General features: G+C 39.9%; 1 protein-coding gene across 4 annotated transcripts in view; it reads right to left on the bottom strand.

Annotated features, from left to right (window-relative positions):
- The window catches only part of RALGAPA2 (Ral GTPase activating protein catalytic subunit alpha 2), a 388,120-nt gene that overhangs the window by 298,613 nt on the left and 74,217 nt on the right, over positions 1 to 15,290 (bottom strand). For all 4 annotated transcript variants that reach the window (XM_023731401.1, XM_023731398.1, XM_023731400.1 and 1 more), the window contains exon 4: positions 7,271 to 7,328. In XM_023731401.1, coding sequence (XP_023587169.1) covers positions 7,271 to 7,328 — 58 coding nt within the window. The remainder of the gene's footprint in view (positions 1 to 7,270; positions 7,329 to 15,290) is intronic.

The raw sequence follows: 15,290 nt of genomic DNA, 5'->3' as shown, positions 1-15,290 counted from the left end.
CAGTGAGGACCCTCTTGACTGTCATTACTGAAACCTGTACCAATGATTGTTAAGAGGGACAATTCAAAATGTAGAATCACAGTGACTTAACAGTTTTTAGTCAATCTGTGAAAAGGTGAAGCTTGCAATGCTGTTGCCTATTTTGTAATGTTAATATATACTGATGAATCTGTAATGTTCCTTGGACTTCGAAAGACATGGCTCTGGCAGCATGCTTATCTGTCTTCCCACTTTTGTCTGTTCTGTAATATTCCTCGGACTCAGGCAGTCATGGCTCTAGCAGCATGCTTGTCCGTTTTCCCACTTTAACCTCTTTGAATCTATGCCAGATAAAATCTTGCTTTTTGCTTAAAAAAAAAAAAAAAGTCACTAATGGACTGCTATTGGGTAAAGGAAGTTAAAGTGTCCTCCCTCCCCTACCTACTCCTTTCACCAAACCATATCCAGTAATTTGCATCTGGAGTCAGCATTTTCTGGGCTGGGCTCTCTCTCCCAACTAAGGTTCAGTGGCTGTTCCCATGGGACTTTTCTGTCCCATACCTTTCCTCAGCTTGGGGCCTTGTTCCCCATCCCCATGTTCATCCATTCTTGAACAAAGTCTGTCCTGCCTCAGTTTACTATTTGCTTCATTACACCTTATGAGGACCTCATGATGGTTGGCAGGTCAACAGACACTCAACCTCCCAAGGACACTATAGGTAGAGTCTGCACAGACAGTTCTCCTCCCAGAAATCTGGTTAAGCCATAATCTTGCAATACACTCTGGGAAACACTTTCTCCTGGTCATTGTGTATGACCATGGTGCTTGTCAGTGCTTCTGGTAATTTGTCACAGCAGCAATAGAAAACCAACACATACATATTTGACCTATTATACCCTCTTGAATTCAAAAACTTTTGTATATGTGAAGCAGTATAGCTTGACAGGTACAAGCCCAAATTCAGGAGCCAGATGGCTACGGTTTAAACCTTGACTCTGCATTTACTAGCTCTGTGACCTGGGCCAGTTACTTGATTCACTATGCTTCAGTTTTCTCATCTGTAAAATGGGAATGACAATTGTGCCTACCACAGAAAACTGTTAATGAGTTTAAACAAATTAATACACATAAATGCTTAGGACAGTGCCTAGCACACAGTAAGCTCATTTTTCTCACAAGACAGGGCATTGACTATTCTTAAAGGCACTCCTTTAATAAGAACATTAGAAAGAAAAATGTGAGCAGTGGGAACACAAGGCAGAGGGTTTCCACGTGAGGAATGGTGGTGAGTACGTGACAGCCTTGCTTGGCAATGTTAGGAATTTTTTTTGTTTAATTTTGAATAATATTTTATTGTGCTCTCAGTGAAGGTTTATACAGGTTCTCATGCAACAATTTCTACACAAATTGTTTAGTGACACTGGTTACATTCTTCACAATGCATGAACATTCTCATTATCCCCATTCTGGTTGTTCCATTTCCATTAATACAGTTTCCCTGTCCCCTTACATTTGCATCTTTGTTTTAAAGTAATTGTTGACTGTTCTGGTCTCATATAGGTGATTTTTTAAAGGAGCACAGTACTTACGGGTGATATTCATTATTTTGTGAGCCAATCTGTTGTTTAGCTATAAGATGACCTCAGGGGTTAGTTTCAGCACAAGGTTTGAAGAGTATCTCAGGGCAGCAGCCTCAGGGAATCCTCTGGTCTCAACCAGTCCAGTAAGTCTGTTTTTTAAATTTTTGTTTTCTTGTTGTTGTTTTTTTTTAAAGGAATTTGAGGTTCTGTTGCACATTTTTGTCCCATTCTATCAGGATCCATCTATCGTGGCCCTGATTAGAATGGGTCAGAAGTGGTAACTGGGCACCATTTAGTTCCTCCGATCTCACGGTAGATGAGGCTGTGGTTTGTGTGGACTATTTGTCCTGCAGACTAGTTTCCTCTTTGAGTCTTTGGTTTCCTTCTTTCTCTTTTGCTCTGGATGAGCAGAGACCAATAGTTGGATCTTAGATGGCCACTCGCAAGCTTTTAAGACCCCAGACACTACTCACCAAACTAGGATGTAAAACATAACTTTATGAACTATATTATGCCAACTGACCAAGACATCCCACGAGATTATGGTCACTTTAGGGATTTTTTAAGGCCATAAATTCACAAAGATATTTCTAGTCTAACATTAGGAAATCCTTTCTCATTTTGTTTTAATTTTTTAAAAGTTTCTCTCTATATATATTATGCCTATTGGCATTCTCAAACTATGATTATACCCACCCCCATCTCTTTTATGTGCCTCATCAACCCTATTGGTGGCTACCTTATTGAGTCAAGTGAATAACTGAATAAATAAATGAATAAGTAAAAACTAATTAATTGGACTGATTACATGAACTTTTGGCTACCTTTTACTGTACCTTAATAATAAAAATCATTTGAATGTAAGTCTTGTTACTTTTAAAAAGGCAGTAAGAATACCAGAGCCAGGACTTGGGTGAGGAGAGTAAGAATTCTGCAAAAAATTTAAGAGGGCACCCAAAAACTGAGTAATCTAGATATGTAATATTTTAATGCACTAGTTTTTAAAAATCAAAATTAATGCAAAGAAGTCCATGTTTCAAAATACTAAAATTTTAAATAAGGCCAGTGTTGTGCTGAGTCAAACTGGAGCTGTACGCAAAATGAAAAATGGTGCCTTTCCAATGTCTTTTCAGCGGTTAATTTTCTTCCAGAACATTAAAGGTATTTACTTTTAAAATTGTTTACCTTTTTCCAGAACAGAAAATTTTAAAAAATAAGTATATTGAAACTCACAACATTAACTTAAATATTTTATTATACCAAAACCAGAATTTATTACAGTTTTACTTTCCTCGCTTTCATGGAAGCAAGCTCATCAATATTTTCAAAATCTACTTCTTTGCTTATCTCATTTTCAGTTGTAAGAACTGCCATGTTTGATAATTTCTCTTGACCAAATGACAATTTTTAAGATCTTTTAAAGACATTTTTAAGCACATAAGTTCCCAAAGATATTTTTAATCTAACTTTGACATTATAAAATCCTTTCTTATATTACTTTAATCAAAAAATTTTTATCTATGTATCATGCTTCAAACCAAGTAACAAGCAATGATAGTCTACTCTCAGGGAAGGGCCAAGGACAGAGAGAGATACACTCTGGGGCACTGGTGGCAAGGCCTGCTGAAAGCTGCCAGTGGAGCAGGAACACAGAACTTTCTGGCACTACAAGATGCACACTAAACACAAGAAAGCAGCAGCTAACTGCTGGAGGAATTTAAAACTAACAAAAATTAGCTCAAAATGGATCAAGAACCTAAATGTGAAACATAAAACTGTAGAACTTCTAGAATACAGAAGATCTTTGTAACCTTGGGTTACTCAAAGATTTCGTAGACATGACACCAAAAGAACAATCTATAAAAGAAAAAATTTGATAAACTGGATTCATCATAATTTTAAACTTCTACTCTTCAAAGGAGCCCTGGTGGCACAGTGGTTAAGAGCTAGGGCTGCTAACCAAAAGGCTGACAATTCAAGTCCACCAGACGCAGCTTGGAAACCCTATGGGGCCGTTCTACTCTGCCCTATGAGTCAGAATCGACTTTATGGTAACAGGTTCATTTTTTTTTACTCTTCAAAAGACGATATGAAGAGAGTGAAAAGACAGGCCACAGACAGGGAAAAATACTTCCAAAGCACAGATCTGAAAAAGTATGTATATCCAGAAAATGTAAAGAATTCTCAAAACTCAATATTAAATTGTTGTTGTTAGGTGCCATCAAGTTGGTTCCAACTCACAGCAACCCCAAGTACAACAGAACGAAACATTGCCCAGTACCATGCCACCTTTCCAATCATCGCTATGTTTGAGCCCATTGTTGCAGCCACCATGACCATCCATCTTGTTGAGAGTCTTCCTCTTTTTCACTAACCCTCTACTTTTCCAAGCATGATGTCCTTCTCAAAGGACTGGTCCCTCCTGATAACTTGTCCAAAGTACATGAGACAAAGTCTCTCCAGCCTCGCTTCTAAGAAACATTCTGACAGTACTTCTTCCAAGGCAGATTTGTTCATTCTTCTGGCCGTCCATGGTATAGTCAATATTCTTCACCAACACCATAATTCAAAGGCATCAATTCTTCTTCGGTCTTCCGTATTCATTGTCTAGTTTTCGCATGCATATGAGATTGAAAATGCCATGGCTTGGGTCAGGTGCACCTTAGTCCTCAAGCTGACATCTTTGCTTTTTAACACTTTAAAGAGGTCTTTTGCAGCAGTCTGCCCAATGCAATATGTCCTTTGATTTCCTGACTGCTGCTTCCATGGGCATTGATTGTGGATCCAAGTAAAATGACAACCTCAATCTTTTCTCCGTTTATCATGATATTGCTTATTGGTCCAGCTGTGAGGATTTTTGCTTTCTTTATGTTGAGGTGCAATCCATATTGAAGGCTGTAGTCTTTGATCCTCATCAGTAAGCGCTTCTAGTCCTCTTCACTTTCAGTAAGCAAGGTTGTGTCATCTACATATCACAGGTTCATGAGTCTTCCTCCAGTCCTCATGCCTCATTCTTCTTCAGATAATCCAGCTTCTCGGATTATTTGCTCAGCATATAGACTAAATGAGTATGGTGAAAGGATACAGCCCTGAGACACATCTTTCCTGATTTTAAACCATGCAGTATCTCCTTGCTCTGTTTATACAGCTGCCTCTTGGTCTATGTACAGGTTCCTCATGAGCACAATTAAGTGTTTCTGAGTGCCCAATATTAAGACAACCCAATAAAAACTCAATTAAAAAAAAATGGGCAAAAGATTTGAACACACACTTCACCAAAGAGCCTTATTTGCCATGTGTATGGTAAATAACCACATGAGAAGATGCTCACAATCACTAGTCATTAAGGAAATGCAAATCAAAAGCACCCTGAGATACCACTACCACTAAAATAAAAAGACAGCACATCCAAATGTTGGTGAGGAGGCACAAAACTTTCACAGGAGTGGTGGGAATGTAATCACTCTGAAAAACTGTCTGACAGCTAAACATACACCTTTATATTATTCAGTCATTCCATTCCCGAGAAATGGAAAAACATATGTCCACACAAAGACTTGTACACAAATGTTTATAGTAGCTTTATTTCTAATAGCCAATAACTAAAAACAACTCAAATGCCCATCAACAAATAGAGCTACTGACACATGCAACAACATGGATGAATCTCAAAATCATGCTGAGCGACAGAAGTCAGACAAAAAAGGGTGCATGTTGCATGAGCCTATTTATATAAAACTCTAGAAAACACAAACCAATCTACAGTGACAAAAAGCAGATTAGTGGCTGCCCAGAGATTGTGGGGTGGGGTGGGGAAGGGTAGGAGGGAGGGCCTACCAAGGGGCGTGAGGAAACTTTTGGGGGTGGTGGCTTTGTTCATTATCTTGATTGTGGTAATTGCTTCACGGGCATATACCTATGTCAAAACTTAGCAAAATATACTTCTTAAATATGTACAGTTTGTTGCATGTCAATTATACCCTAATAAAGCTGTTTAAAATAAATAAAATAAAAAAATGGAACAGGTGGTTTGGAAGTGACTGGATAAAAGATCAGAAGGATGGAGATCACAGTCAGACAGAGGTCTGCATGATGACAAGTACCGGGAAGATAAAGTTAGGAAGTCACGGAGGAAGAGGCGGATCAAGAGACTGATGGGTAACTTGGCACAAAAGAAAAGGACTGTGAGATAGGAAAGCCATTAAAAAATGATAGCAAGTGAGCAGATGCGAAGACATGGCAGCAATAAGGAGGGGAGGAGGCATAGTCAAGGGAGACAGTTTCTACAAAGGCAGTAGATAATGTCTGGAATTGGCCTTAGAGAAAAGAAAGACCATGCTCTCACCCTCGTGCCCCTGCAGGAGAGAGGAGCCTCTGAGAAAATCCAGGTTCCAGGTAGCTCAGGACGTGAAAGAAAGAGGCTGAGAATGTAGGGCCCCTGCGTATCTCAAGAAGAGGACTTTCAGAGGGCAGAGCACAAAGAAGTGGGTGGGGGTGGGGAGGAACACAGAGCAACATCACAGTGATGAGGACCCTGGAAATGCACCCAGTGAGCTGGCCGCCACGCTGCAGAAGCAATAGTCCCCGCCATCCCCTGGTGCATGCAGAGGCATGCAGAGCACCTGGATTCAGGTCTGGCTGTGATGTGCTTCTGAGGGAGTCCTAGCATGAAGTGCATAGGGACACCCTGCTCCCTCAGGAGAAGAAGGTTGTGGTGTGGCCTGACTGGGGGGGACCTGCGGAGGACTGCCAAACTCAGCCTCCTGAGGAGAGGTGAGAGTAGAAACTTTGAGAAATGAGGCTGGTCAGAGGCTATCCAGGCAATGTGAGGTCACTGGGTACACCAAGGCATTGAGCCAGGAACACTCTTATAAAAGTCATAAACAAATTTCCAGTTTAGTTATGCACTTGGTGTTTATACTATGTATAAAGGAGCTCTGGTGGTGTCGCGGTTAAAGCACCTGACTGCTAACCAAAAGGTCAGTGGTTTGAAACCACTGGAGGCTCTGTGGGAGAAAGATGTGGCAGTCTGCTTCTGTAAAGATTAACAGTCTTGGAAACCCTACAGGGTCACTGTGAGTCAGAATTAACTCAATGGCAATGAGTTTTGGTTTTCACATATAAGAAAAACCTAGTTGGGCAACAATAAAGCCTTGAAGAACAAGATATTTTTGTAAGGCAAAATGTATAAGTATTCAGAAAAAATACTCTAGATCAGTGTTTCCCAAACTTTACATGCATGGGAATCTCCCGGGGCTCTTGCTAAAAATGCACTGTGATTTGGCAGGTATGGTTGGGGCCTGTGACTCTGCATTTCTAACAAGTTCCCAGTGAGGCCAACCCTGCTGGTCCACAAACCACACTTTGAGTAGCACACTGAGAGCAAGAGATGATTTTATATCCCTCCAGAGTCTGGAAACAAGTTGTCTCAGTTTTAATTAGCAGCCTGGTGGCACCATGGTTAACAGCTCAGCTGCTAACCAAGAGGTTGGCAGTTCAAATCCACCAGCCGCTCCTGGGAAACTCTATGGAACAGTTCTACTCTGTCCTATAGGGTTGCTATGAGTCAGAATCAACTCGACAACAACGAGTTTGGTTTTTTTTTTGGTTTATAAGCTATCTTGATGGTGTTAATTATATAAAACATTATTGAATATTCGATTGGAAGAAGTCCACATTACTAAAAAAAATTTTTTTTAATCGTTCTTACCTATACTTTGGTAATGCCATCGAAAGAAAATCCGTTCAGGTAGAAATTGCAGTATTTTCTATAAAACAAAAACAATAAATAATGAGATATGAAGAGAAAATAAACAACAAATGAGATTTCACATGTCCACTATAGGCCCACATACTTGCTATATATGTTTCAAAACAGGGAGAAAAAAACTATTTGTAATAACAGAAATACGGCACTTTATCCTGTACCCCACGTGATAAGTTTTTTTACTTTCCTATATGTTTTAAAGAGATTACTAAACCCAAGTTTAATGCCTCCCAAAAGAAAACAAGAGGAAAAAAAAAAAACCTCTAAAATGGTAAATTTTATCTTAATCAAACCATAGCATCAATTATATGTTAAAAAGAGTAATTTCCCAAATGGCAGATTCCCTGGGTTTCTTCTTTTTCACCTTCTCCTTCCCATTTCTGTTATAAGTCTATGGATGGGGAATGGAATTGGGAAGAAAGGTGAACAAAAACGGTTCACCATAAACAATTCAGCGGAACAAGAAAATGTAATTAGTGGCAAAAAAAATTTCTTGAAATTAACAGCTAAAAAGTTTTAGGATTGTAGTTCTGAATCTCCCTATTGGTAGATATACCAAAGAACAAATGTATAATGTACAGGAATATCTGGCTAATATGAGCAGCTTTCCTCCTAACAAAACCAAACTAACAAGAATGAGTTTTTATTTTTTTCTGACTCTAGAGCAAGTTTTTGCAAGTTACTCTTGGGTAGTAAAGCTCTCTGCACTTTTTCTGCAACCACCTTTTTAAAAAATGGAGAAAATTCAAAAACTGATCAAAATACACTTCTTGGTATTGATAATACACTGTTATTTTACTATAAATAACCCATTCCAGGTTTATCTAGCCTAATATTCTAACATTTTGAAAAATTAAGACCAAAAATATGTATTCAGATCTCCGAAAAAGTGTATTTCCAGGCAGCTAATAAACTATTAAAGTCCCTGGGTAGTTCAAATAGTTAACACACTTGGCTGGTAACCAAAAGGCTGTAGGTTCAAGTTCACCCAGAGGTGCCCTGGAAGAAAAGCCTGGTGATGTAACTTGTGAAAAATCAGCCAATGAAAATCCTATAGAGCAGAGTTCTACTCTGATACACACGGGATCACCACGAGTCAGGATCAGCTCCACGGCAACTGGTAGTGGTGGTGGAATAAACTGCTTTCACAATTTGAGCCAGCTTGGGTTTTCCTTACCTTGTCTTAAATTGGCATCTGGGTCAGTAACATACATATGTGTTTACTTCATTTGAGCCACACAGGGAAACTTCCATCAAATGCAGAAGACTTCAAACTGCTAAGTCATTTTCCCCAGGCTGGCCTATTTCTCACCGAGAGGTTTGCATCCCAGCCTCGCTGCCAACGTCCCCTCCTCACAGAGGCCTTTTCTGAGTGCCCCATCTAGGGGAGCCTGGATCCCCTCCAGCCACTCTGGTGCTTTCTCCATTTCCCTGTTCAGAGTCCTCATCTCATTCTGAAAGGATCTTGTCAGCTTCCTTGTTTTACAGTAGTAATCCCTCCAGCAGAAGGTAAGCCACAAGAGAGCAAGGACACGTTTTCTCCCCTGAAGCATCCCCTGCACCCAGAGCGTGTCTGGCACACAGTAGATACCCCATGAGTACTCAGTAAGTGAACGCTGAATGCTTTTGACCTGTGAAACTAGGGACCTGGTAGATGTCTCAGCCTCCCAGGGCTGCTTTACAGTGGGTGGCTTTAAAGAAGAGAAATGTATTGTCTCACACCTCTGGAGGTTAGAAGTCAGGGTACTGGCCATGTGGGTTCCTTCTGAGGGTTCTGACAGAGGGACAGTTCCCTGCCTGTCTCCAGCTTTTGGTGGCTCCTGGAGGTGTTCCTTGGCTTGCAGCTGTGTCTACCTCCACTGTCACACGGTGGCCCTTCCTCTGTCTAACTGTTCCTGTCTTCTCCGATTATAAGACACCACTCAGACAGGATTAGGACTCACCCTACTCCATCTTAAAAGATCCTATTTTCAAACAAGGTCACATTCACAGACACCAGGGGTTAGGACTTCAGCATGTCTTTTTGGGGAACACATTCAATCCACAACAGTAGTTAATCCTGATCTTTGCTATGGTCCTATGTTCACATATTTTATCTTCCCTTAAATGCCACTGAATAAACAATGATATTTACATTAAGCTATATTAAAATTTATAGGCATTTTTTAACCCTGAACATAGTAAAGAAAACCCAAACAAAAAATAAAAGTTGCATAATTTTAAAAGAACTAATTTTTCAAGATCTGATAGAAACATGAAATATAAATGTGCTTAGTTACACAACTTGTTATAAATTATTTACACATCTACAAAGATGAAAATACTATACAAACTATATCAAAGATTATTTCTGACTATATGTATTAAAAGCAGAACATAACTGATCACGTGCTAAAAATGACTAAAGTGAATTCTCTCCTGCATTTCCATTTCAGACTTTCCCTAGAACATGCTGGTTTGTTATCTTTCAAGCTCATAACTTTAAAAGATATACTATATCATCTTTTATTATAACACTGACATAAACACACATACACACATCCCAAATCCCAGTTAATGAAAATGCCTACATACTAGGCAGCAGGCTTGGTGAGTGAAGTGCAGAAATTAAATAAATATGAATAAGCTATTTAGTCCTTACCTCCAAGGGTTTCACAACTAGCGGGCAAGAGAAACAGAGAGAAAAGGATACCAGTCAGTAAAAAAAAAGCAGCAGCAGCAGCAGCATTAACAGCAGTCCGTGTGAGGTGTGACAGAGGTGAGGAAGAAAGCGTCTCAGCTCAGCAAGGATATCATAGAATGCTTCCTGGAAAAGAGGGCTCTTGAGCTGAGACTCAGAGGATTAATTAAATTAGCCCAGTGGAAGACTAAGCCAAAAGCTAAGAAGTTTCCTGAATACAACCAAACACTTTGAGGGACAGAGTAGCAGCAGCAGGCTGGGGACCACGGTTTCAGGAGACATCTAGGTAGACTGGCATAACACAGTTTATTAAGAAAATGTTCTGCATTCCACTTTGGTGAGTGGTGTTTGGGGTCTTAAAAGCTAGCGAGCGGCCATCTAAGATACATCAATTGCTCCCAACCTACCTGGAGCAAAGGAGAATGAAGAACACCAAAGACACAAGGAAAGTATTAGCCCAAGAGACAGAAAGGGCCACATAAACCAGAGACTCCATCAGCCTGAGACCAGAGGAACTAGATGGTCCCTGGCTACCACCACCGACTGCCCTGACAGAGAACACAACAGACAGTCCCTGACAGAGCAGGAGAAAAGTGGGGTGCAGAACTCAAATTCTAGTAAAAAGATCCGACTTAATAGTCTGACTGAAACTGGAGGGACCCCGGAAAACATGGCCCCAAGGCTCTCTATTAGCCCAGAACTGAAACCATTGCTGAAGCCAACTCTTCAGACAAAGATTAGACTGGACTACAGGATATAAAATGATACTTGTGAAGAGAGTGCTTCCTAGCTTAAGTAGATAAATGAGACTAAATGGGCAGCTCCTGTCTGGAGGTGAGATGAAAAGGTTGAATGGACATGGGAAATTCAGAGTGGAAAGGAGGAGCGTGCTGTCACAGTATAGGGAGAGCAACTAGGATCACATAACAGTGTGCGTATAAATGTTTGCATGAGAAACTAACTTGAACTATAAACTTTCACTTGAAGCACAATAAAAAAAATTTTTTTAAATAAATAAATTAGCCCAGTGGAGACTAGGAACAGAAGGAAAAGCATGTGGGAGCGTCAAGAGGCAAAGACAGCTTAGTGCCTAAAGGAATGGCAGCAAGAGCAGGTGGTTCAGCTTGGCTGGTAGGTAGGTGGAGAGGGGCAGATGGGGCTGGAGAAGTAAGTGAGGCTGCTGGTGGTGGTGGGGTGCTATGTTCTCATGAAAGTAGTGCACAGATTCCAACAGAGGTGGACTTGAGATGACTGAGAAGAGGAGATGTCACTGAGGGGGCAAATGCAATATTTCAGATGAGGAATGAGATGGCTGGACCAATGTCAGCAAGTACAATGTAATAATAATATTCAGAAGATAAAACTGTAAATTGTCAGGATGGGCAGGTAGATGTGGAAAGGGAGGTGAATGAGGACTCAAAAATGACTCCCCAGCATGGTAGATGGCAATGCTTGTATCCAAGATATCAAATTCAGAAGGAATCCCAGAATTGAGAAGAATAAGCACATCAAATTTCATCCTAGAGATCCTAGAATGTGAAGTATCAATGGGTTAGTGGCAAGATTTGGATGGTAACAGGATATAGGTGGCAGTGGAAGATGGGTGTCTATAAGATGTCTCTGAGAAAAAGCTTAAAATGAGAAAACTAGATGAAGCCTCTGAGATATCAGCACATTGAGAGTTCTGTTAAGAAGGTTAGAGACAACTCCAACAAATTTGAAAACCTAGAGGAAACAGACAAATTTCTAGAAACACACTACTTACCTAAACTAACACAAACTGAGGTAGGAAATTCAAATAGACCCATAACAAAAGAAGAAATTGAAGGGATCATTAAAAGAAACTCCCAACAAAAAAAGCCCTGGTCCAGACAGCTTCGCTGGAGAATTCTAACAAACATTCAGAGAGCAGCAGACATCAATTCTACTCAAACTATTTCAGAACATAGAAAAGGAAGGAATACTCCTGAACTCATTCTATGAAGCCAGCACAACCCTAGTACCAAAGCCAGGGAAGGGTATCACTAAAAAAGAAAACTACAGACAAATATCCCTCATGAATATAGATGAAAAATTCTCAACAAAATCCTAGCCAACAGAATACAACAGCATATCAAAAAAATAATATATCACGACCAAGTGGGATTCATATGAGGCATGCAAGGTTGGTTCAACGTTAGAAAATCAATCAACGTAATCTACCACATAAATAAAACAAAGGCAAAGAATCGCATGATCATATCAATTGATGCAGAAAGGGCATTTGATAAAGCCCAACACCCGTTCCTGATAAAAACTCTCAGCAAAATAGGAATAGAGGGGAAATTTCTCAACATAATAAAGGGAATTTATACAAAACCAGCAGCCAACATTATCCTCAACGGAGAGAATCTGAAAGCATTCCCTCTGAGAACGGGAACCAGACAAGGATGCCTTTTATCACCACTCTTAGAATTCAACACTGTATTGTAAGTCCGAGCGAGAGCAATAAGACAAGAAAAAGAAATAAAGGGCATCCACATTGGTAAGGAAGAAGTAAAACTATCCCTATCTGCCTACTCACAGATGATATGATTCTATACATAGAAAATCCTAAGGATTCCACGAGAAAGCTATTGGAACTAATTGAAGCATTCAGCAAAGTTGCAGCATACAAGATTAACACACAAAAATCAGTTGGATTCCTCTACATCAACAAAGAAAACTGTGAAAAGGAAGTCAGGAAAACAGTACCATTTAAAATAGCCCCCAAGAAGATAAAATACTTGGGAATAAATCTAACCAGGAAGGTGAAAGACTACAAAACACTATTGCAAGAAATCAAAACAGACCTACATAAATGGAAAAACATACCATGCTCTTGGATAGGAAGACTTAACATTGTGAAAATGTCAGTACTACCCAAAGCAATACATAAGCATAACGCAATACCAATCCAAATCCCAACAGCATTCTTCACCAAGATGGAAAAACTTCATATGGAAAGGAAAGAGGCCCCGAATAAGTAAAGCCTTATTAAAAAGGAAGAATAAAGTAAGAGGCCTCACAGCACCTGATCTCAGAACCTACTACACAGCCACTGTAGTCAAAACAGCCTGCTACTGGTACAACAACAGACACACAGACCACTGGAACAGAACTGAGACCCCAGACGTAAATCCATCCATCTATGGAAAGCTGATCTTTGACAAAGGACCAAAGGTTATTAAACGGGAAAGAGTCTCTTCAACAAATGGTGCTGGCATAACCGGATGTCCATCTGTAGAAAAATGAAACAGGATCCACTATCTCACACCATACACAAAAACTAACTCAAAATGTATCAAAGACCAAAATATAAAACCTAAAGCTATAAAGATTATGGAGGGAAAATGGTAGGGGCCCTAATAGATGACATACATAGATTACCAAGCTTAACTAAAAATGCACACACAGAAGAAAATGAACTAGATAAACGGACCTCCTAAAAATTAAAGACTTATGTGCAACAAAAGACTTCTCCAAAGGAGTAAAAAGAGAACCTACAGACGGGGAAAACATTTTTGGCTATGACATATCCGACAAGGGTCTAATCTCTAAAATTTATAGAAAACTTCAACACCACAACAAAAAAGACAAATAATCCAGTTATAAAAAATGGGCAAAGGAAATGAACAGACATTTCACCAAAGAAGACATTCAGGCTGCAAAGGAACATAGGAAGAAATGCTCACAATCATTAGCAATTAGAGAGATGCCAATCAAAGCTACAATGAGATACCATTTCACCCTGACATTACTGACGCTAATCAAAAAAACAGAAAATAACAAATGTTGGCGAGGATGTGGGGAGACTAAAACTCTTATACACTGCTGGGAATGTAAAATGGTACAACCACTATGGAAAATGGTATAGCGCCACCTCAAGAAGATAGAAATAGAAATACTACATGACCCATCAACCCCACTTCTAGGTACATACTCTAAAGAAATAAAAGTCATGACACGAACAGACATATGCACACCCATGTTCACCGCAGCATTATGCACAACAGCAAAAAGGTGGAAGCAACCTAAGTGCTCATCAACAGATGAATGGATTAACAAACTATGGTACATACACACAATGGAATATTACACAATGATAAAGAATAATGATGAATCTCACAACATGGATGAATCTGGAAGGCATTATACTGAGTGAAATAAGTCAATCAGAAAAAGATAAATATTATATGAAACCACGTTTATAAAGTAACTGTGATGGTTAAGGTTGTGTGTCAAGTTGGCTGGGCCATGATTCTCAGTGGTTTGGCAGTCGTATGATGTTGTGATCTCTTCCATGACGAGATTTGATATAACATGATCACCTCCATGATGGGATTTGCTGTGAGTAGCCAATCAGCTGAAAGGGAGTTTCCTTGGGCGTGTGGCCTACATCAAATATAAGTGGACATTCTGGCAAGGCTCGTGGGCTTTTGCTCATTCTGGATCCTGCAGCTGGTTCCTGTTCATCTGACCTCCGGTTCTTGGGACTTGAGTTAGCAGCTTACCTACAGTCTTGCCTGCTGATCTTGGGATTCATTGATCTTCGCAGCCTGTGAGCAACAGCCCTGCTCTATGACCTGTCAATCTTGGGTTCACCAGCCCCTGTGGCTACATGAACCAGGAGAAGCCACTATCCTGATCCATGGAATTGGGATGTTCAGCCTCTATAACCATGTGAGCCATTTCCTTGATATAAATCTCTCTATATACCACTAATGACCACCCTGACAGGGAACACAACAGGACCTGATATACTCCAGGATCATCATCTGCTCTGTCGCGCCACTTCATTTTACAATTTCATATAGAAGATGATTAGAAAATTAGTATAAAGATTCAGAATAGAACTTATCTTGAACGTGATGAATGCTGACATGCTCACTGCACTTCGGATCTTTCTTTTAGTCAGGAGACTAACTTGGCATTGAGCCAGGCTTTTTAGCCTCTCAAAATACACATCGGTCTTCTTGATTTCGCTTTCTTTTGTTAGTATGCAACAAAGAAAAATAACTTTTTAATATCGAGTGAAACAAAGAATAGAACAAGATGATGTGGATATAGATTCTTGGATACCAACATCTGCCAGAAAGTTAGTCTCCAACTTGTTCTGAAGTCAGGCCTACCATCATCACCACTTCAGGATAAAAATTTCCATATTTGTAAAATGGATGCACTTTAAGACACTCAAAAATAAACTCAATAGGGACTTCCGGCAAGATGGCGCTCTAGGCAGAAACACCACGCCGTCCCTCCACC

Source organism: Trichechus manatus, unplaced genomic scaffold (genome assembly GCF_000243295.1).
Source record: "Trichechus manatus latirostris isolate Lorelei unplaced genomic scaffold, TriManLat1.0 scaffold00042, whole genome shotgun sequence".
Classification (NCBI taxonomy): domain Eukaryota; kingdom Metazoa; phylum Chordata; class Mammalia; order Sirenia; family Trichechidae; genus Trichechus; species Trichechus manatus.
The sequence above is the reverse complement of the archived record's forward strand: the minus strand, read 5'-3'. Positions and strand labels throughout refer to the sequence as shown.